We start from the raw sequence: 18,019 nt of genomic DNA, 5'->3' as shown, positions 1-18,019 counted from the left end.
ATGTATTGATAGCAATTCATCTATATATATATATATATATATATCATCTTTCTGTTTATGTGTACTAATATAAATGTGTGATGTTCCCCAATGTAAATCTTTAAGCATGTCCGAAACAAGAAATAAATAAACCATTACCTTGCCTCGCTTTATTGTCTACTCGTAAGGGTGCTCCACCCTAATCACCACAAACCCTGTTTTTTTTTTTTTTCCTCTGTGGCATAACATCTCCTCGGGACATTCTGCACAAAAAGTTTGTGCATCTATTCTGGGCTTGTGTCGTTCTCTGTATGTTTTGTGCTGCAAAAAAAACACTGAAGTGCATGGGAAGTGCTAAAACATTATCATGTTTGCTTGAGGAAAAGCATTGATCATTCCAAGTCATGCAAACTGGGTTTCTGTGGCCTTCGAGCAGGCCAGAAGCAGATCCTTGGATGGCTTTATCTGACAATAATTTAAACAGTGAGATAGATTCACACCAGCGCAGGCTAACTAAGTGACTCCATTGTTCTTCCCATCCAGACACATAATAACAGGAAAATGTCCTGTTTGTCACGCACTGTTTTAGCCTCCAGAAGGCCATTGCTTTTTGCAGTGACCATAAAAGTACAGCAGACCCCCTCGCTCTCTCTTTCTGCAGAACTAGCTGTCAGTCACTTTTGGTGGTCGGCCAGTCCGGCAGCTCAGCAGGACTGCTCGTCCGATTTTGAGCGAGTCCAGCCCCCTTCTGCCTCGGGCCAAAAGATGGACACACCCGCTCCAGCGCCTCCGCATTCCTCACATTCCTCCGAGCCTGACACATCTGTGCTAGCCAGTCTGATTGGCCTGGGCCTGCAAACACAACACACACACATACACATGCCCTCTACTGTGCACTGCCAGCAGCCTGGGAGAAGCAAAGTGGGCTCCAGCCGGGGCAGAGGGCCATGGGGCTGGGGTAGAAGGTTGACAATTGACGAGAGACGAGAGAAGAGACAAGGGGGAGGGGATTAGGGCCAACAGGGGCAGCTGATGCTGTAACTCTTGGAGGCTACACAAAGCCATCACTGTCTCTGCCAACAACTGCCACCTCGACGTAGAGGAGTAAGTCCCCTCCCATCTCAAGACAACACCAGCGCGACAAGCATGGAGCAGAAAGCAACACCTGTTGCTGATCATCCCGGCAGATGATGGTAGAGAAGGACGACAATGCCAGTCCCAACAACTGTCACCCTCCGTCTTTTCCACTAAAAGGTGTCAATGATTTCACCACTGCACAGTTTTAAAACACATTAAAATGTTCTGTCGGTTTCTTCAAACCAGGGACTACACAGATTTTTTTTCCCCTTCAGCGCCAACGTTTTTGCTCATGTGGAGTTCAGTTGGTTTTCTTTAACATCTGAGGAACGTAGTTCTAAACCTGCTCCATGTAGTAAGTGCCTTTATATCAGCTTTGATGTGAATTGGTGCTATACGTGAACCTGAATTGTTCAAATTCAGAAGTGATTCGATTGCTCACGCAGTATACTTGAGTCCTTGCTGTTCTACTAAAGCTCAGGAGCTGTCAGTAATATGTGCTTCAAAGTGTTGCCATCCATCAAAAAGGAATCAAGAAGAATATAGTCAAGTTATTTTCTGGGGCACAGGGCCCCAAAATCCATCCATCAAGTGCCAGTCCCATCGGCAAGGTACAAAAACATTCATTCATTTTCTACCGCTTATCCTCACAAGGGTCGCGGGGGTGCTGGAGCCTATACCAGCTGTCTTCGGGCGAGAGGCGGTGTACACCCTGGACTGGTGGCCAGCCAATCACAGGGCACATATACTGTAGACAAACAACCATTCACACTCACATTCATGCCTATGGACAATTTGGAGTCGCCAATTGCATGTTTTTGGAGGAAACCGGAGTACCCGGAGAGAACATGCAAACTCCACACAGAGATGGCCGAGGGTGGGATTGAACTCATGTCTCCTAGCTGTGAGGTCGGTGCGCTAACCACTCGACCGGTGCAAAAACAATGCCAAACAAATCATGGAAGTGACTTGCTGTGGGAACCCCCGATGTGAGAAACCAATAGATAACAAATGCATGATGATTTATTCAATGACAGCTGACAGCTATCATATATGATTGGCTAGAAGCTATCGCATTACAGATTGATAGTAATTACTCTAATATTTCACAAAAAAAGAAAAAATATAGTTTTGCACATTGGCTACACAAAATGCCGTTTTTACTTACTCTGACCCCACACCTCTTTCTGAGCAATTGATGTAGTTGATTAATTTTTGGATGCCATTGGAAACATGTCCTTGGTGGAGGCCATACAAGGCCATGCAATTATATGTATCCTGTTAAAAAGGGTGAATATCATTTAATGATCATCATTGAGTGAAGTGACAGTTCAGTACAAACAGTACACAAAGCTGCAAATAACCATCAGTGAATCATCAGTGATCACCTTGTTAAAACAATGAGCAAGTAGGACTGGTTCTATGAGTCATTTTCACCAGAAGTGGCCGTAATATGGAGGAGTTGGAGCATGGAGGGGTACTCGCAGCAGGATAACATACTAGGTGTAAACACAATTCGGAATTCTTCTCGTCTGATCCCCATTATTTTTTCGTGATTCCCTCCTGGGGTTGTGCTTAGACATCCACCCAGAATGCTGCAGCCTCTTTTCCTGACAGACCACGCCTACCATCCTTTTTTAACTGCACCACTGCTGGAATTTTCCACTTCCATGTTAAGACAGTCAGCAAAAAGGTAATCTCTTTTCACGCTGTGTAACAATCTCTCCCCCTCCCCTCGCTGCCATGCTCTGCTCCCGCTCTCATAACATTGAGGTAATCCTAAATTGCTAACATACTGATCTGCAATGACTGAAAACATTCCTAACATCTCAGTGAGAGACTTACAGGGAATCACCAGCCCTGTGCTGTCATTGCCACTGCCCTGCTCATCTGTTGTCCTTTACACACATTCCAAATGCATTGACCATGCACTTAAAAAAAAAAAAAAATCCAAAACAGACATGTCTGCCTCAAGCGTTAAAAGTATTTTATTTTACTACCCAGAGTGCATTTCATGACAGCTGAAAGGCTGAGAACAGAACGTGTGTGTTTATGCGCGTGCATTCACGCATACTTGCTTGACACACCTGTCGGGGCCCGAAAACGCAGGTGAACGACATGTCAGCACAGCCCCGAAGAAAAACAAGACAGGTGACTTTTTTTTTCCTCCATGCATACACACACAATTTGGAACGTACTTCCTGTGAGGCTGCAAATATGCCAAAATTATGCAAAATGCGCAGACAGGAATTAAGTGTTGGAGTGTTTTTGTTCATCCTCCACATGCACTATTTGGTCCATAATAACACAGGAGAAGTTATATTTCATGAATGTGTATGAATTTGATGACTCTTTTTTCTGGCTTTTTCACGTTGCTGTTCTGCATACACGGCACTGACATGAAATGGTGGTGGGGACAAAATTGAAAGGGCAATTTTTGCACACACAGTTATAGCAATTTACCATTTTGCTGGCGGTCTGTGTAAAAGGTGGAGGAAATGATGTGCCAGATTTACTGTTACCGTAAAAATGTAGTGTTAGTAAGATAGTACAGAAGCCACAGGGGATGTGATAGAATTCATTATTTTTACACAGCCACATATGTTGCCACATACATAGTCCATGGGGCAATTTTGCACAAAGTTTGGGAAATATCTCATTTTAGTGGGGTTCTTGGCACAGGAAATTAAATGCAGAATCTACTAATGCACAAATTCTTCCAGATTTCTGTGTTAAAAAGGCTTAGTAATTATGACAACAGCAGTCAACTCAGCATTGTTAACCTAGCATCACAAATGTCAACTGACATAGCCTAACATCAAGACACTGGGTGAGTACAACTGTGTTGAGAACATTTTTTTGGCAGGAAACCGAAAACCAGAATTGTCGCCCAGCACCATTGCCCATTTTTGAGGTCATCAGCAATCTGCAAACTATCAGCTACATCACAAGTCTATGCTTTCCCTTTTGATCACGGGTGCAAAATTATCCACAATGCTGCCAAAGGTAGTTGTAAGTGCCAACATTTCATAAAGAAGGTGAGAACACTACTGAATTCAAGAAATAACAAAGGCTGTGTCTATGTAGACCTCGCTGTCTGGTAGCTGTCATCAAGTCAAGGTAAAAATTATGTTAATTAAATGTTAATTTCTTAATCATTGGTTACTTACATCCAATTAAATGTCAATACTATAATTGTAAAACTAATAAACAAAGTGTTTAGTGTTAACATTTTTAGAATGTTTTGCTTTGAGTCGGACTTTCTGGAACGGATTAATACAACACCAACTCCAAAAGATTGTAATCAATATTTGTTAGTTTGAAGGCCACTGGCTGTTTGCAGTTATTGATCAAACCGCACACTGATGATGTCAAGAATAATCTTTTTGTAACCAGTTGTTCCCTGTGGTGTTTTTTTTTTAAGTGTGGTTTGCTTATTAAACACATATACTACACATAAATCTAAGATGCTTAATAAAATAAACTGCATCACTGATTTGGTAAGAGCCAAATGTTTATGACTTTGAAACAAGGCAATTTTTTTGTAACTTTCACTGAACCATGCTAGTTATTGGTCTTGAAATAATCGGCTAACTAATAGTCAGACAGGAAACTGCTGTGACCACAGATGGAGTATTATCCTCTTATGATATAACAACGTAGGCTGGACTGCTGCTCATGTTGAGAAAGGACTCAGAGTTATTATTAACATGTGTGACTTATTACATTTGAGAGTCAGGCTGCTTGAACTGGCCGCCACACTGTCAACGTTATGGAAATGACTGGTGATGCTACTGGGAAGTCTAGACGAGCCACGTGGAGCCAAGACGACACACATGTAGCTGGGCCCTCTTGATAAGGCAATGGAAATTTGAAGGTTTCCCACCAATGGAGAAGGTTCTTGGCAAAATGACTGGAATTCCTGATGATTCAGGGGATGATGTGTCTGCTTTTTGGAGGCCGCTGGAGGAGACTGCGATGGTAGACAGTGTAAGACGTAGCGACATCTTTAACATTCCCATAACCTTACGTCAGGGCAGCTTTTAGAAGTCGAGGTAATTGCCTTGTGAGAGCGTTTCATTTGGACCGTGCCGCCATGCCTTGGATGACTGAGTATAAATGGAGAGAGCCTCTAGGAGGGGGGTCCTGACAGTTTGTCGCTAAGGGGGTCTTTTTGTCAACATCCAATTGCAAAATGCAGACAACACCGCCCTGCTAAACAGGACTGGAGAGCTTTTTAGCCAGGTTGGCGTTTACAGCAAGTAAACAACAGGTCAAAACAAAACTCAGCAGAATTTTCCCAGAGCTACTTTCAGGAAACTGTTGAACATAAGCTATGAAAAAAGTAAAGGATTCACCAAGCAGAACCAGCAGAAACGTCTTAGCTAAGCTGTATGTACTTATATTGGTATTGTTCTTGTTTGTCAATTGCGGTAATAAAATTTTGATCTTTCAAATTGACTCCAAATTCTAAATTTATCAGCCAAGAAAAAAAAAAACTACAGTAATCCCTTGTTTATTACGGTTAACTGATTTCATTCGGACCAAAAAGGTATTATCACCAAATTGCATATTTTGTTAAACCAAAAATAACGAACAATGTGATCCAGTCTATGACAAAGCTCACAAAAGCTGCCCAAAAAAAGAGCTCTGAAACTGAAAACCAATACCCCAAAAATACACGGTCTGTCGACCATGATTGATGGTTTTTATGGCTGCATTGAGCCCGGAATCGATTTCAACTTTTTGGGACTTGATGGTCAATAATTAAAGGGAAGGAAAAAGATTTACAAAGCTCAGCTGGAGAGGCCGGGAGTGAGGGGGATGGATTTCATTGGTGAAAATAGCATACAGGGTAGTTCCACAAAACCAGAAAGAGGTCTGTTGGGGACGGGGGCCCAAAGCACAGGGCCCTGTGCTCTTCCTGTCAATCAACATTCACAGGTACTCATATTTCCGACCACAGAATATTAGCGTCACAGCACCAACAATGAGAGTTAGGAATCCGTACATCCAAAGACAAGTGCTTCAATTCCCCCACACCTGGAAGTCACCAGAGACATAGGATGCATGTGGAGCTCTGCAGGACTTTTAGGGGGCAACACCTGCAACTTAATAAACACGCTGTAGGACACAGAATGAGGAAAACATGTGTGTGCATCTTTTACTGTATTCCCACGTCCCGATTCCTAGTGTGAATTCAACTCATATCCAATGCAAGACTTTCCTAGTTGCAACTCTCCCGCGGACATCAGTGCAGGGAATCCAGTTCTACCATAAGACGTAAATCTGTGACAATGTGACTAGGAAGAAGCCATACAATTAGTGTCAAAAAACAGAAGGAAAGCAGCATACAAGGAAGAAACAGGCAGGTGTTAATCAAATGAAGAGATGCTCTCAGAACAGCAAAAACCTGCTCATTGTGCCGGTGCAACTGGAAGAACCTGCCCCCGGGTCACGGCACAACATGCACTGACTTGTTACACGGAGTAGAGAGTGGAAGGAAAGAATACACAGACTCTCATATTGTAACTGTGAAAGAATATGAGCAAGAAAAGTATTTTACATGTGTACTTTTGGGTCAATGGTCCCAACCTTTTTGAGATCATGGACCGTTAACCCGCAAATGCCCTCCAAACGCTTATCCTCAAAAAAGTCGTGGGGGGGTTCTGGAGTCTATCGTAGCTGTTTTCGGGCGAAAGATGGACTGGTCACCAGCCAATCACAGGGAAAACAAGGGTGGGGAAAAACAAAATAAGAAGCCAAAAAGTTACCACTTCCACACAAAATAGGAGGAGAACTCATTCATTCATTCATTTTCTACCGCTTATCCTCACGAGGTTCGCGGGGCATGCTGGAGCCTATCCCAGCTGTCTTTGGGCGAGAGGCGGGGTACACCCTGGACTGGTGGCCAGCCAATCACAGGGCACATATAGACAAACAACCATTCACACTCACATTCATACCTATGGACAATTTGGAGTCGCCAATTAACCTAGCATGTTTTTGGAATGTGGGAGGAAACCGGAGTACCCAGAGAAAACCCACGCATGCACGGGGAGAACATGCAAACTCCAAACAGAGATGGCTGAGGGTGGGATTGAACTCGGGTCTCCTAGCTGTGAGGTCTGCGCGCTAACCACTCATACGCGGTGCAGCCTTTACACCGATATACAGTATGAATTCACGACAGACAACTAGCAAATAAAAACACAAATGAACACTGACTTGTGTTTCCTAAAGCCTGGAGTTTTCTTTTCCAGAGCGAAGATGATAATCCTGTGGTTTCAAGTGCATGATGTATTAACTGCTGTAATCTTGATGAGTAGGAACGTTTGTATTTACTTGGCGGACCGCTAATTTGTGACAAAAACACTGAACCATCCCCTCCCGACCTAAAGAGGTTGAAATGGCAAAAAACGGCGCAGAAAGTTTGCAAAAGAGTTTGAAAGAGTGAAAGCAAGCTAGCAGGAGTTGGCTTAGTTTAGCATGCTCCTGTGGTTGTGTGTGTGCGACTCGGGCTGACAAGTATATTTTCACGAAGCTCAGCCAATCACCAGTCAGAACTCAGCCATGATGCATTGAGAGTCTTACGAATAATTGATTATTTTTAGTGCTCATTTTTCCCGCTCAGGCGTTAACAAATATTGGAACTCTGAAAATTGAGCAACAACAAGGAGAAGCTGAAGTGCCTCATGTGGCTTCGGAGCCACAGGTCACTGACCCCCTGTTCTAGATAAAAGCCGACTTACCATACATCTTGCCTTCGTCCGACAGGATGATTTTCCTCCGGCCGCATGGAGGGTAGATAGCAAGGGCCTCCTGAAAACTCTGCTCAATATCTGGGCTCCACACTCCTTCGGCGTCCCCGTCGATGGCCTTGTCCTCGTTGTCCCCATCCAGCCCATCTTCTGGGCTACCGTTGGCACTCCACTCGTTGGACGCAATGGTGGCGGCTCCCCCTGGGCCCGACCCTGAGCCCCAATATCAAAAGATGTGTAGAGGAGCTGTAAAAACATACAAGAGAGGCATTTCATAATTAGAATATCTGTCAAGAAACACAAACTGCAGAGGACGCAGCCCGCAAAACAAGAACAGATGGTCGCAAGATGTTAAGAGGAGACATGCAACATAAAAACTGAGATGACATCACCTGATTATAAATATCAATAGCCCACATAAAACACCTGTACTCGGATCATTAGTGTTGCTTTAAGTTAAAGTGTTTAGTGTCCGTTTTAGCACATCTTTCTGTATTGTGTGTTGTCTCATAGCTTTTGAGAGAGATAACGTTCAAACAAAAGTTACCGTAAAAACAAATATAAAAAGCTGGAACTCCAGTATGAGGTCACATTATAACAACTTTGCAACTACAGTAAGTGAAAAATGGTGTTATTTATGGTATTTATCCACAGGTCATTGTTCTGACCTCCCTTGATTTGTTCTTTAATTTCCACAAACAAAACTCCCAACATTACTATTATTACCCTCATTATTTTTGCCTGTGTTGTATTCTTTGGATCGTACAAATTAGTTCAAGATAAACCATAAAATGAACTTTAAAGAGTGCACTAATCAAGACTGGCCTCAGAGAATGTCTGTGGTATTCATACTGTAGGAATTGTGTCTCACTGCGGTCAACTCATGGCTGACTGCAAGTACAAATCTTAAGAGTATTTTTCAAGCTGCCTTTGCAGCACAGCATTGTCTCCCAAGAAGGACGTCTATGAAGTACTAACCATAATGTTCCCCAAGTGCTTGTTTTTTTGTTTCTGTAGCATTCATGCAGATGCTGATGATAGTGAGTGTAGGGGATAAGTAGAAACAAGCAGCCTCAAAGTTTGTGGGAAAATGTCCCTCTTATTATGATGTTTGGCTTTGATCTCCTCACTTGTGGGACACTTCCAGTTATAAATCCTCTTATTTCCACTGGATATGTTCATGAGAGTAATACTGGAACACATAAATCAAAAAAATATACGCCCGAGCTTCCAATGAGTAATCAGATCAACATACTATACCAGGGGTGGGCAAACTTCGGCCCGCCAAGTGTTTTAAAGGTTTTATCAATTTTGTTATTTGATGTGGTCTGTTGTTTACAAGCACATAATAATAATAATAATAAATTTAATTTATAACACTTTACATCAAATAAATGATCTCATCCCCAATCCCTAATAAATGTTTTCCTTCCAACAAAAGCTTTAAAGCTTGTGTTTATAACAACACTATGGTGCCACTCTTCCATCGCACTAAACACGATATCGCACAACCCCAAATGGACTTTGACAAATATCCAGAAGTCACGGCACTAATTTTAGCAGGAGAGGTCTCTCGGTAATAGTAGACACTTTTTGCAACAGGGTCACGCTGCTATAACTCAACACTGCAAGTGGCTGCTAGTTAGATCCATCATGAGGGTACACAGGGATGATTCTTTGGTAATACTGCTACTAATAATAATAATACTAATAAATATACACAATAGTGGATGATGGAGGGGTGGCTACTCTGTGGTTTCTTGTTCCAATTAGAACAAAAAACCCCACAAACACAAACAATAGAGAAGCAGGAAGAAGAACAACATGCTAATAACATGATCTGACAACCCCGGCAGCACTCCGAGTGTGTTCAAGTGCTGAGAGCGGGGCCTGAATTCCAGACATGTCCTTATTAAGAAGGGGCTGCGAGCGCTCACTGTTTCACCTCCTGCCTCCCTTATGTCAAACCAACGCTGCTCCCCGCCCCCACTCCACTCCCAACAAGCCCCTCCATCCTCCACCTCCACCCAGCGCTCAGAATGTCTCTACCCAAATAAGGAGACGAGACCAGTCGATGCATGCACGGGAGGAGTGGGTGGTGGTGGCTCGGCCGGCAAGTTGGTTGGTTTGTTGGATAGAGAACGAGGAGGGGAGGGGACCAACAAGTTGGAGAGCGGGGGGTGGAGGGGGGGGGGGGGGTTGTTGTCCAATTTTGGCTTCCACTTTGGGGTTTGGAAAACAGAGGAATTGTTTGAGCTGGAATGCAACATCAGCAAGCCGAGCACACATGCTACACTTTGGGAGGGGGGGGGGAGCCATTGTAAGTGAGACTATGATTCACAGCATCCTCTGGTGGAGTCACATTCATTACCATAACATAACACATTAAATCGCAGCGGCGCTCCGGCTCATCCCAGGACGTGAGACAGTAAAACCTCCAACGTCAGTCTACTTTCCACTGAGTAGTAAAATTTGATTCAACTGAATACAATACAATACTAACAGGTCCCAAAGTAACTCATCCAGTAACTTTAGTTCAGAAAACAACTGAAACAACAGCGCCTCTGCTGCTACAGTCAAGAACTGCACTGCAGTTGGACTCATTTGGTTAAAAACACATTTACCACAAAAGCTCAATACTTATAGTGCACTAATTTACCGTAAACAGGGCTGCACAGTAATTGGGAGTAGGCAATAATTGCAAAAATACTTTGAAAACTCATTATCCACAGCAAATTGTGTTATTTACTTTCATTTAAAATAGCATAAGAAAGTTCAAAAGAAAATGTAGGTGTCTTTGACCACATGGTCATTTATTAATATGCATATTGCACAACACAGACACATTATAACCAATGTAGTAAGGAAAACTGCTAAGCATTAACACTGCTGAAGTATTCATTGTAAACAACAGTACAGCAAGTGTAATGCTTCAGTTTCACGCAGAGTAAAGCTGAGGTTCAGGAGGTTGCCTACAGCCACAGCTGTTAATGCATTTTTATTATTGTGCCGGAGCTAATTACAGGTGTTGTTTCCTTTTTGTTTTCAGCGACTATAGGAGACTGCAGTTGCGTGAATAGAGGTGTTAATAGGACAATTTGAGATAATCAACAATTAGTAGATCAGTGATATGAAGCTGTGACTTACATTCATGTTGTTTTGATTGTCAGCATATCAATAACAAGCAATTGCTTCTTGCTCATTTGTGCTCATTCAAAACCAAAATGCATAAAAACAAAAGAAAACCTGCCACTTTGTGACTAAATGACATATTTAACAAAAAACTGACACAACACTCCCGCCACTTTCTGGGAGTCAGACCAGCGTGCAAAAAAAATTCCAATGTGCAACAAGAATGTAAATAGCGCGGCAAAGCTGTGAGCGGCGACAGTTCATTCAAACTCAATCCCTCATTCCCGATGTTCTCAGCAGACAATACGGCAATCATGTTACTTGCTGTCAATCAGAGACTTGAAACCAGCCAGCATTTACATCTTTTCTTCCTTCCAGAGTGGATTGTGTGAAGTATTCAGCTGAAATTCAGTAAGTCTAATGAGTCACTCTCACGCTGCTGGTCACATGGAGGAAAGCTGTTGGTAGATCAGGAAGGGGATTCCATTGCAGAATTTTTGCTCATGTGTATCGTAATAAAAAAAACAGCAGCAAGCAGGTGGACAAAAAACAGTCTGGAAAAAAAATTGTTGTCGTAGAAGGTGTGTTTTGCTGTAATTTTTTTTGTCTGCTTGCTCTTTAGTCTTTAGTCTACAACTAAGTGTGACAAAACTGCTCTTTAAAAGTCTCTTTTCAAATCTTTTAGTGAAATCTGACTGATGCATAAGTAACTGACGTAGCATGCACAGCATTGTCAAATACGCGACGTACATTGAGAGACAATTTTATCTAGTAACTTCAGATAAAAACCGAAATAGAGGCCAGCTGAAGAAAACTCAATAAGGTGGAGGCAGTGTGACCAACGTAACACAAGCCGTTTTTTAACTTGCCAATTGCAGCGTGTATGTGAAGAAAAGATTCATGTTGAAATGTGACTCAAGATGGCTGAGGAATAAAGTGTCAAGGGTTTGTTTTCAATGCTTTAGTGGTTGAAAACAGACCTTCGTAGAGTTTGTCAAGCTCGTTGCCGTTGTTGTAATTAATGCTGGTCTGTATCCTTGGTCTGGGTAGTTTTGGCGACTGAGTGCGGCAACAATGTTCTTCAAAAGTGGATTTTAGAAGCTTTTCATGCAATATGTGTTAAAAAATATATTAGGAAAGCAGGAAGTGAACAAATGTAACAGTTACTGATTGTAAAAGTACCAGATGGAGGGGTAGGATTTAATAAGCTTTGCTTCTTCCCACTCCTTTTGGACATGTGGAACTGTGAACTGATTATGTGATGCATTCAATTGTAATCTGATGCATGTTCAAATGAAATTAAACCATTATCATTACCATAAATATAGGAAAAAATATAAAAAGTATGGTTTTCAATAGATATCTGACACAAGATGGCGGAGAAATAAATGGTTTCTTTTCAGTACTGTAACAGGAAAATTATCCTGGACAGACCTACCCCAAATTTACGATTCTACAAAAAAAAAAAAGCTATCCCGCATGCAAACCACAAGCCCAGCTAGTGTTGAAGGGCCCCCACAGATGTAGAGGGAACGATTTCTGTCTGAACAAGAGACCTCCCCTCCCCAAGAGCGGCTCAGCCACCTCTGCAAGCCAACAGCAATGCAAACACACACACACACATTTGACAGGGGAAACAACAGGACTTGGCAGCAGAAGGAGCAGCTGCTCTTTAAGGTCGTATTACAAGAGAAAGAAAACATTTTAGGTTGCAGGCTCTCTCTGACAAGAGCATGTCTTTACTCCACTTACAGCAAATGCTCCGTGTCGCCTTATAGATTCAACTTACCATCATGACCATTTACCAATCTATGAAAACAAATTCAGCAACTTCTGCCATCTCTACTCTTCCGAAAGGCCCTAATAAATTTGCTCTAGCCCCTCCAATAACTTCCTCCTACTTCCTCTCTGGCGCAGCGCTCAGGAAACAATCAGAGCCGAGCGTGAGAGGTACACACACTCACACACGCAAACGCGCACACCCCTTGTGAAGTCAAACATTTGCACTGGAGATACCAGCTGTGTGCCCAAGAAAAACAATAGACTTGTATGTAAAGTCTTACTCGCAGGGAAAGCGATTCATACTCCGACTAAGCCGCATCTTATTCCTGTTTGTTTTTGTTTTCCTGCAACAAAAACACACAACATCGCTACAGTGAAGCGTCGGGCGGAATGGTTCCAGGAGAGCCCCTCAAAATGGGCTCGAACTGGTTGAAAGAGTGTGCTCATCCAGTTCATCCTAGCTTCAAATGGTCATGTGAGAATTAAGTGTTAATCCATCTGGAAAGAAACGACTGACAACCGGCAAGTTTATAGCGACGCACCAGACTGCTTCTGCTGGGTTTTTTTTTTTCTGTGAAAGCCTGAATCATCACTTTAAAAAATCGGAAACTTTCCAGAGAATGTAGCTGAGGGAAACCAATCTAGCCTGGATTGGTCATTTTGTGGCAAGCAAAGTGGTTGGAAGTAATAATCTGTGAAACCTTCAGGACATGCACGGCCTTGCAGCCAGTATACTATCTAAACATATGAATTGTGGAGTTGAAAAAAAAAAGAGAAGAAATGCCGCCAAGACTGATGGCTTTTATTGGGGAAAGTGGGGTGAAGGGGTGGGGGCACGAAGGGTTGACTAATGGGTTGTCCACAAGGAAACGTTTTCAGGTCAAAACAGCGATTTTGACTTTTCATCCACGTGAAAATGGCGTTCCGGGTGCCCTTCCTTATGTATTACATAGTTTTCACCTAGTGATCCGTTCTCATCTGGATGAAACCATTTACTAACATGGCAGAGTATGGACGCAAATTTTTTTCAACCCAGCGTGCACACAGTGCCGGATGACTAAATCGTCACATACGCATGCAAATGCATGTACCAGGTGAAAACGTCACCAGCCTTTCACACCAGACACTGTGACGAAGCATCTCAGCAACTCATTATGGCTTTTATACAACACCACACACAGAGGCATAGTTTATGTGTGACGTGAGAATGAAATACCGCAAAAATACCACGAACCACCGTGCACATGTTGCCAGACATCATGGCAAAGTGGAGGTAAAGGGAAACTATGTGACTGACTACCTCGTTTCGTTAGGTAATGAACCTCTTGATGAACCTGGTTATTCCATACTGTACCGCCAACACTTGACGCTGCTTTGCCTGGACTTCCAGGGCAACCGTGTCATACGTAAGAAATGCCTCCAATGCCACACGGGAAAGATTATTGCAGCTTTGCTGCATGAGGTTGTGGCTGAATCGGGTTTAAGTGCAAATAATCCTGTGGTAGCTACTGACAATGTTCCAAATATCAGATTGATTTGAAATGTATTTTTATTTTTCTGGTTGTTACGTCTGGCACCCTTATGCTCATTTTATGGACTGCGCGAGAGAATGTTACTTGTGATGATTGTTTAGTGTTTTTACATCATTTAGAGTATGTCCCTAAAATGCATTCATTCATTTATTCATTCATTTTCTACCGGAGCCTATCCCAGCTGTCTTTGGGCAGGAGGCGGGGTACACCCTGGACTGGTCACAAGCCAATCACAGGGCACATATAGACAAACAACCATTCACACTCACGTTCATACCTATGGACAATTTGGAGTCACCAATTAACCTAGAATGTTTTTGGAATGTGGGAGGAAACCGGAGTACCCGGAGAAAACCCACGCATGCGCCGGGAGAATATGCAAAATCCACACAGAGATGACCGAGGTTGGAATTGAACTTGGGTCTCCCAGCTGTGAGGCCTGCATGCTAACCACTCATCTGAAATGCATTCATGGTGCATTTAATTTTCTTTAAAAAATTAATACTGTTCAATATAAACTTAAAACACAGTCTGCAACTTGTTGTTAAATACAGTTCACTTCCTGTCCTCCATACATCTGGAACACATTTACTGCAACATACATGTACAAGTCTTATTCGTGTCTTCTGTTTATTGTCTCTGATTATATCTTCTATATTGGGTAATATGAGTGTAAATATTACTATAAGGGTGTTATTTCATAATAGAAAGCTATCATAATTTTAGGACTAGCGTTGTCCCTATACATCTTTTTCACTTCCGATCCAATAGTGATATTGCAGCCTTAAATATCAGCCGATACTGATATTGACCCAAAGTGATGGGACAAGCAAACAGGACCACAGTACGAATGATCACTGTGAGCGCATAGCGGAATTGTGCCCAGGTCCAACATGGTACGAATGGTCTGCTGTGAGTACGCCCTAAGAGGGGATTTTCATCAGGAGAAACTCTGAGCCAACTTAAACGGCCTATTCATAACAAGCCTACCGCTTAGACAATTGTACACTGTTATAATAAGAGCAACTAAAATTAATACCGCTCAGCCGCAGAGGGAGATCCTCCCCCCCAACCCAAACAGCCTGAACACTGGGATTAAAGTGGTTTCACATGAGTGCCCTTGGGTCACCAGAACTGGAGTGTGACACGCAGGCCACGCAAGTGTGTGTGTGTCGCGTACAATGGTTGATGCAGTCGCCACACACACTCCTGCACATCACATAACCTTTCAGTTATTTCCCTCTTCCTCTTTTAGCGTACTTTCATGTGGATCACATCAAGGGTCGGGGAAACGTTGGGCAAGTCGGGCATGGTTGGCAGCACAAAGCCCTTAGTGTTCTTGGGTGCATCGCCTCAGCAGCTTGAAAAGCTCACGGTCTGGAGGAGACGTAAAACCTGTGCCGCATATTAGTGGCAATGCAATGGCTGTAACCTGGGCGCTAAAACTACTGCAGCATCCAACAGGGTGGATCTGCTTACATCATTTCCTCAAATAGATAGGTATCCCTAAGTCATCTTCTCTGATTGGTTTATCGCTGCCGGCGTACATATTGTATACGTTGTGTATATATAGTGTACGTTGCTTGAATAACAACAGCAGCGACAGCACTTATGATGTCTGCTCTCATTGGGATGGCTGTGTCTTCCAGCACATGACGTGCGCTACAAAATGCTTATGGCAAACGAGCATCTTGTTGAGTCTTTGTAGCGAAATCGAGAGCTCTTACGTCTGTGAATGACGCTGACACTAGCGAAAATATTTTTTCATGCTAGCTGCTACAATAATAATATCACCGTAGCTTGAGTAATATACAAGTCAGTTATGTAAATGTATTTTGTGTGAGGGCTTTAGCGTCAAAATAGGTATTTCCAATGACGCCCCATGCTAACTAGCTCATATAAAAATTATTTTTTTCGCGCTAGAATGCAAAGAAAAGGGAAAGAAATATGTTTATGTTTCAAGTAAGGATTGTGAATGATGGGCAAAATTTCAAAGAAAGTGTAGTTCCCCTTTAAGTGTGCCGGATAGTACGGAAAATATGTTGGTTTTCCACTAGTTAATGGATAAACCTTTGTGTACAAAATACGCAGATAGAGTATTATATATCATATTTTCAAACAAGGTGCATTTACAGTATTGGTGTTAACAGGGTTAGTTCATGTTTTAAGCTCAGCAATAAATATCAATTATTATCTCCTTGCATTGGGCCCTCATAAGTGGATGTCAAATGCTGTTATTGTTGTTATTATACAATACAGCTGTATTATACATCATTATCTACATTTGGAGGGAGAGCGTGCAAAATATAGGGTGCCAATGCAGCACAATCTGCTCCCTTGTCGCCATGAAACTATATATTGTACAGCATAATTGTCATTAACATCCTTCTGCTGAGATCCTCCCTCTAAGGCCTCACACATACACACAAGTGATATTTGTTCCACTCTGGCTCGACAGCAGGGTAAGTGTCCACCATTTGGGCCGTGTGACCACTTCTGGGCTTGGTGCTAAAAGGCAAAGCAGGCTTCTGCACAAATGGGAACCAAAGGCTCTTGAGCCCTTCTTCTGTGTGGTGAAGCTGTCGCTGACAAAACATCAACAAGTGGCATCCAAAATAAACAGAAAGAAAAAAAAGAAAAAGAAAGGATTCACTCAAGCAATGAATGGTTTTAAAATAGAGCACTCACTGTGAAACTGATTTTTTTTTTTTAGCTCACTGACATGCTGATAAACACGTAAAGTGTGAGTGCTCTAATACACGCTCAAGTTCGGCACATGATGATTACATGCACATGAACATGATCAACATTGAATAACTGTTCTTAATGACAACCGACACATTTCATGAAACAAATAAAAACAAAAAGTGCAAAAGTGAATTAAAAAAAAACACTGCACGCGTACTCAGCTGTGGCTACATTCTTCTGCATAACAAAGATGTGTCGTTTCATTGATGAAATAATGACAGTCGCTACCTTGCACAATACAAATAATCAAAAGTCCTGAATGCCGAATGTCAGTGTTGTTGACAAATAAAGAGTGCAATGGTAAAGCAAGGATGCTCTTGAAGAGAGCTTAGTGACCAGCTGATAAACATCGTAAAAGAAAAAAAAACGTCAAAACAAGACACTTAAAGGGGATAAAACTCCCAAGTAATCTAATTTACCTCTACGACACGACCCAAGTACTAAAGCCTTCTCTTTGAGGCCCTACAAGCTAAATCCGGTGAGAAACACATCCTGAGAGGGAGGCGTTGGGGGGGCCTGATGCATTCACACTACTTAAGAACAATGGAGGGAATCTGTCACAGCAGCAGAATGCTTTAATCCCTTCCAGATTTACCCCAACAGCATTGAAATCTCTTATTGAGCATTTTGGTGCGTCGCGCTCAGCAAAGACACACAGTTGGCCCAGACGCCTGCTTGTGTCTTTTTAGAACATCATTTCCACATGTTGACAGACAAGAAGAAGACAAGAAGCCATACTGTGTACAATAACGCCTCTAATATCTTTAGGTTAATGATAACATTTTTTCGTTTTAAGTATTAACAGTATTAAAACCGCCGTTCTTAATAGTGGCCGAGCAGGGCGGTCACAGAGGCGGGACAACAGAAAGCAAGGACAGCTTCTTCGCCCTGTTGTTTTGAAATCACTTGTTGCTGTCCAATAAGTATGTTACACTGCACATACTGTGACACCAGAGGCTGCAGATGCAGGAAACTTTCAGGAAAACTATGTCTGAAAAGTCGCACAAA

General features: G+C 42.5%; 1 protein-coding gene across 9 annotated transcripts in view; it reads right to left on the bottom strand.

Annotated features, from left to right (window-relative positions):
* tead3b (TEA domain family member 3 b) overlaps window positions 1–18,019 on the bottom strand; it is a 31,152-nt gene that overhangs the window by 9,804 nt on the left and 3,329 nt on the right. For all 9 annotated transcript variants that reach the window (XM_078798634.1, XM_078798635.1, XM_078798637.1 and 6 more), the window contains one exon: window positions 7,809–8,063. In XM_078798634.1, coding sequence (XP_078654760.1) covers window positions 7,809–7,815 — 7 coding nt within the window. In that variant the 5' untranslated portion in view covers window positions 7,816–8,063. The remainder of the gene's footprint in view (window positions 1–7,808; window positions 8,064–18,019) is intronic.

Source organism: Doryrhamphus excisus, linkage group LG18 (genome assembly GCF_037039965.1).
Source record: "Doryrhamphus excisus strain RoL-2023G ecotype Guam linkage group LG18, RoL_Dexc_Guam_v1.1, whole genome shotgun sequence".
Taxonomy (NCBI): Eukaryota; Metazoa; Chordata; class Actinopteri; order Syngnathiformes; family Syngnathidae; genus Doryrhamphus; species Doryrhamphus excisus.
Note: the sequence above shows the minus strand (reverse complement) of the source record. Positions and strands in the feature narration are given on the sequence as shown.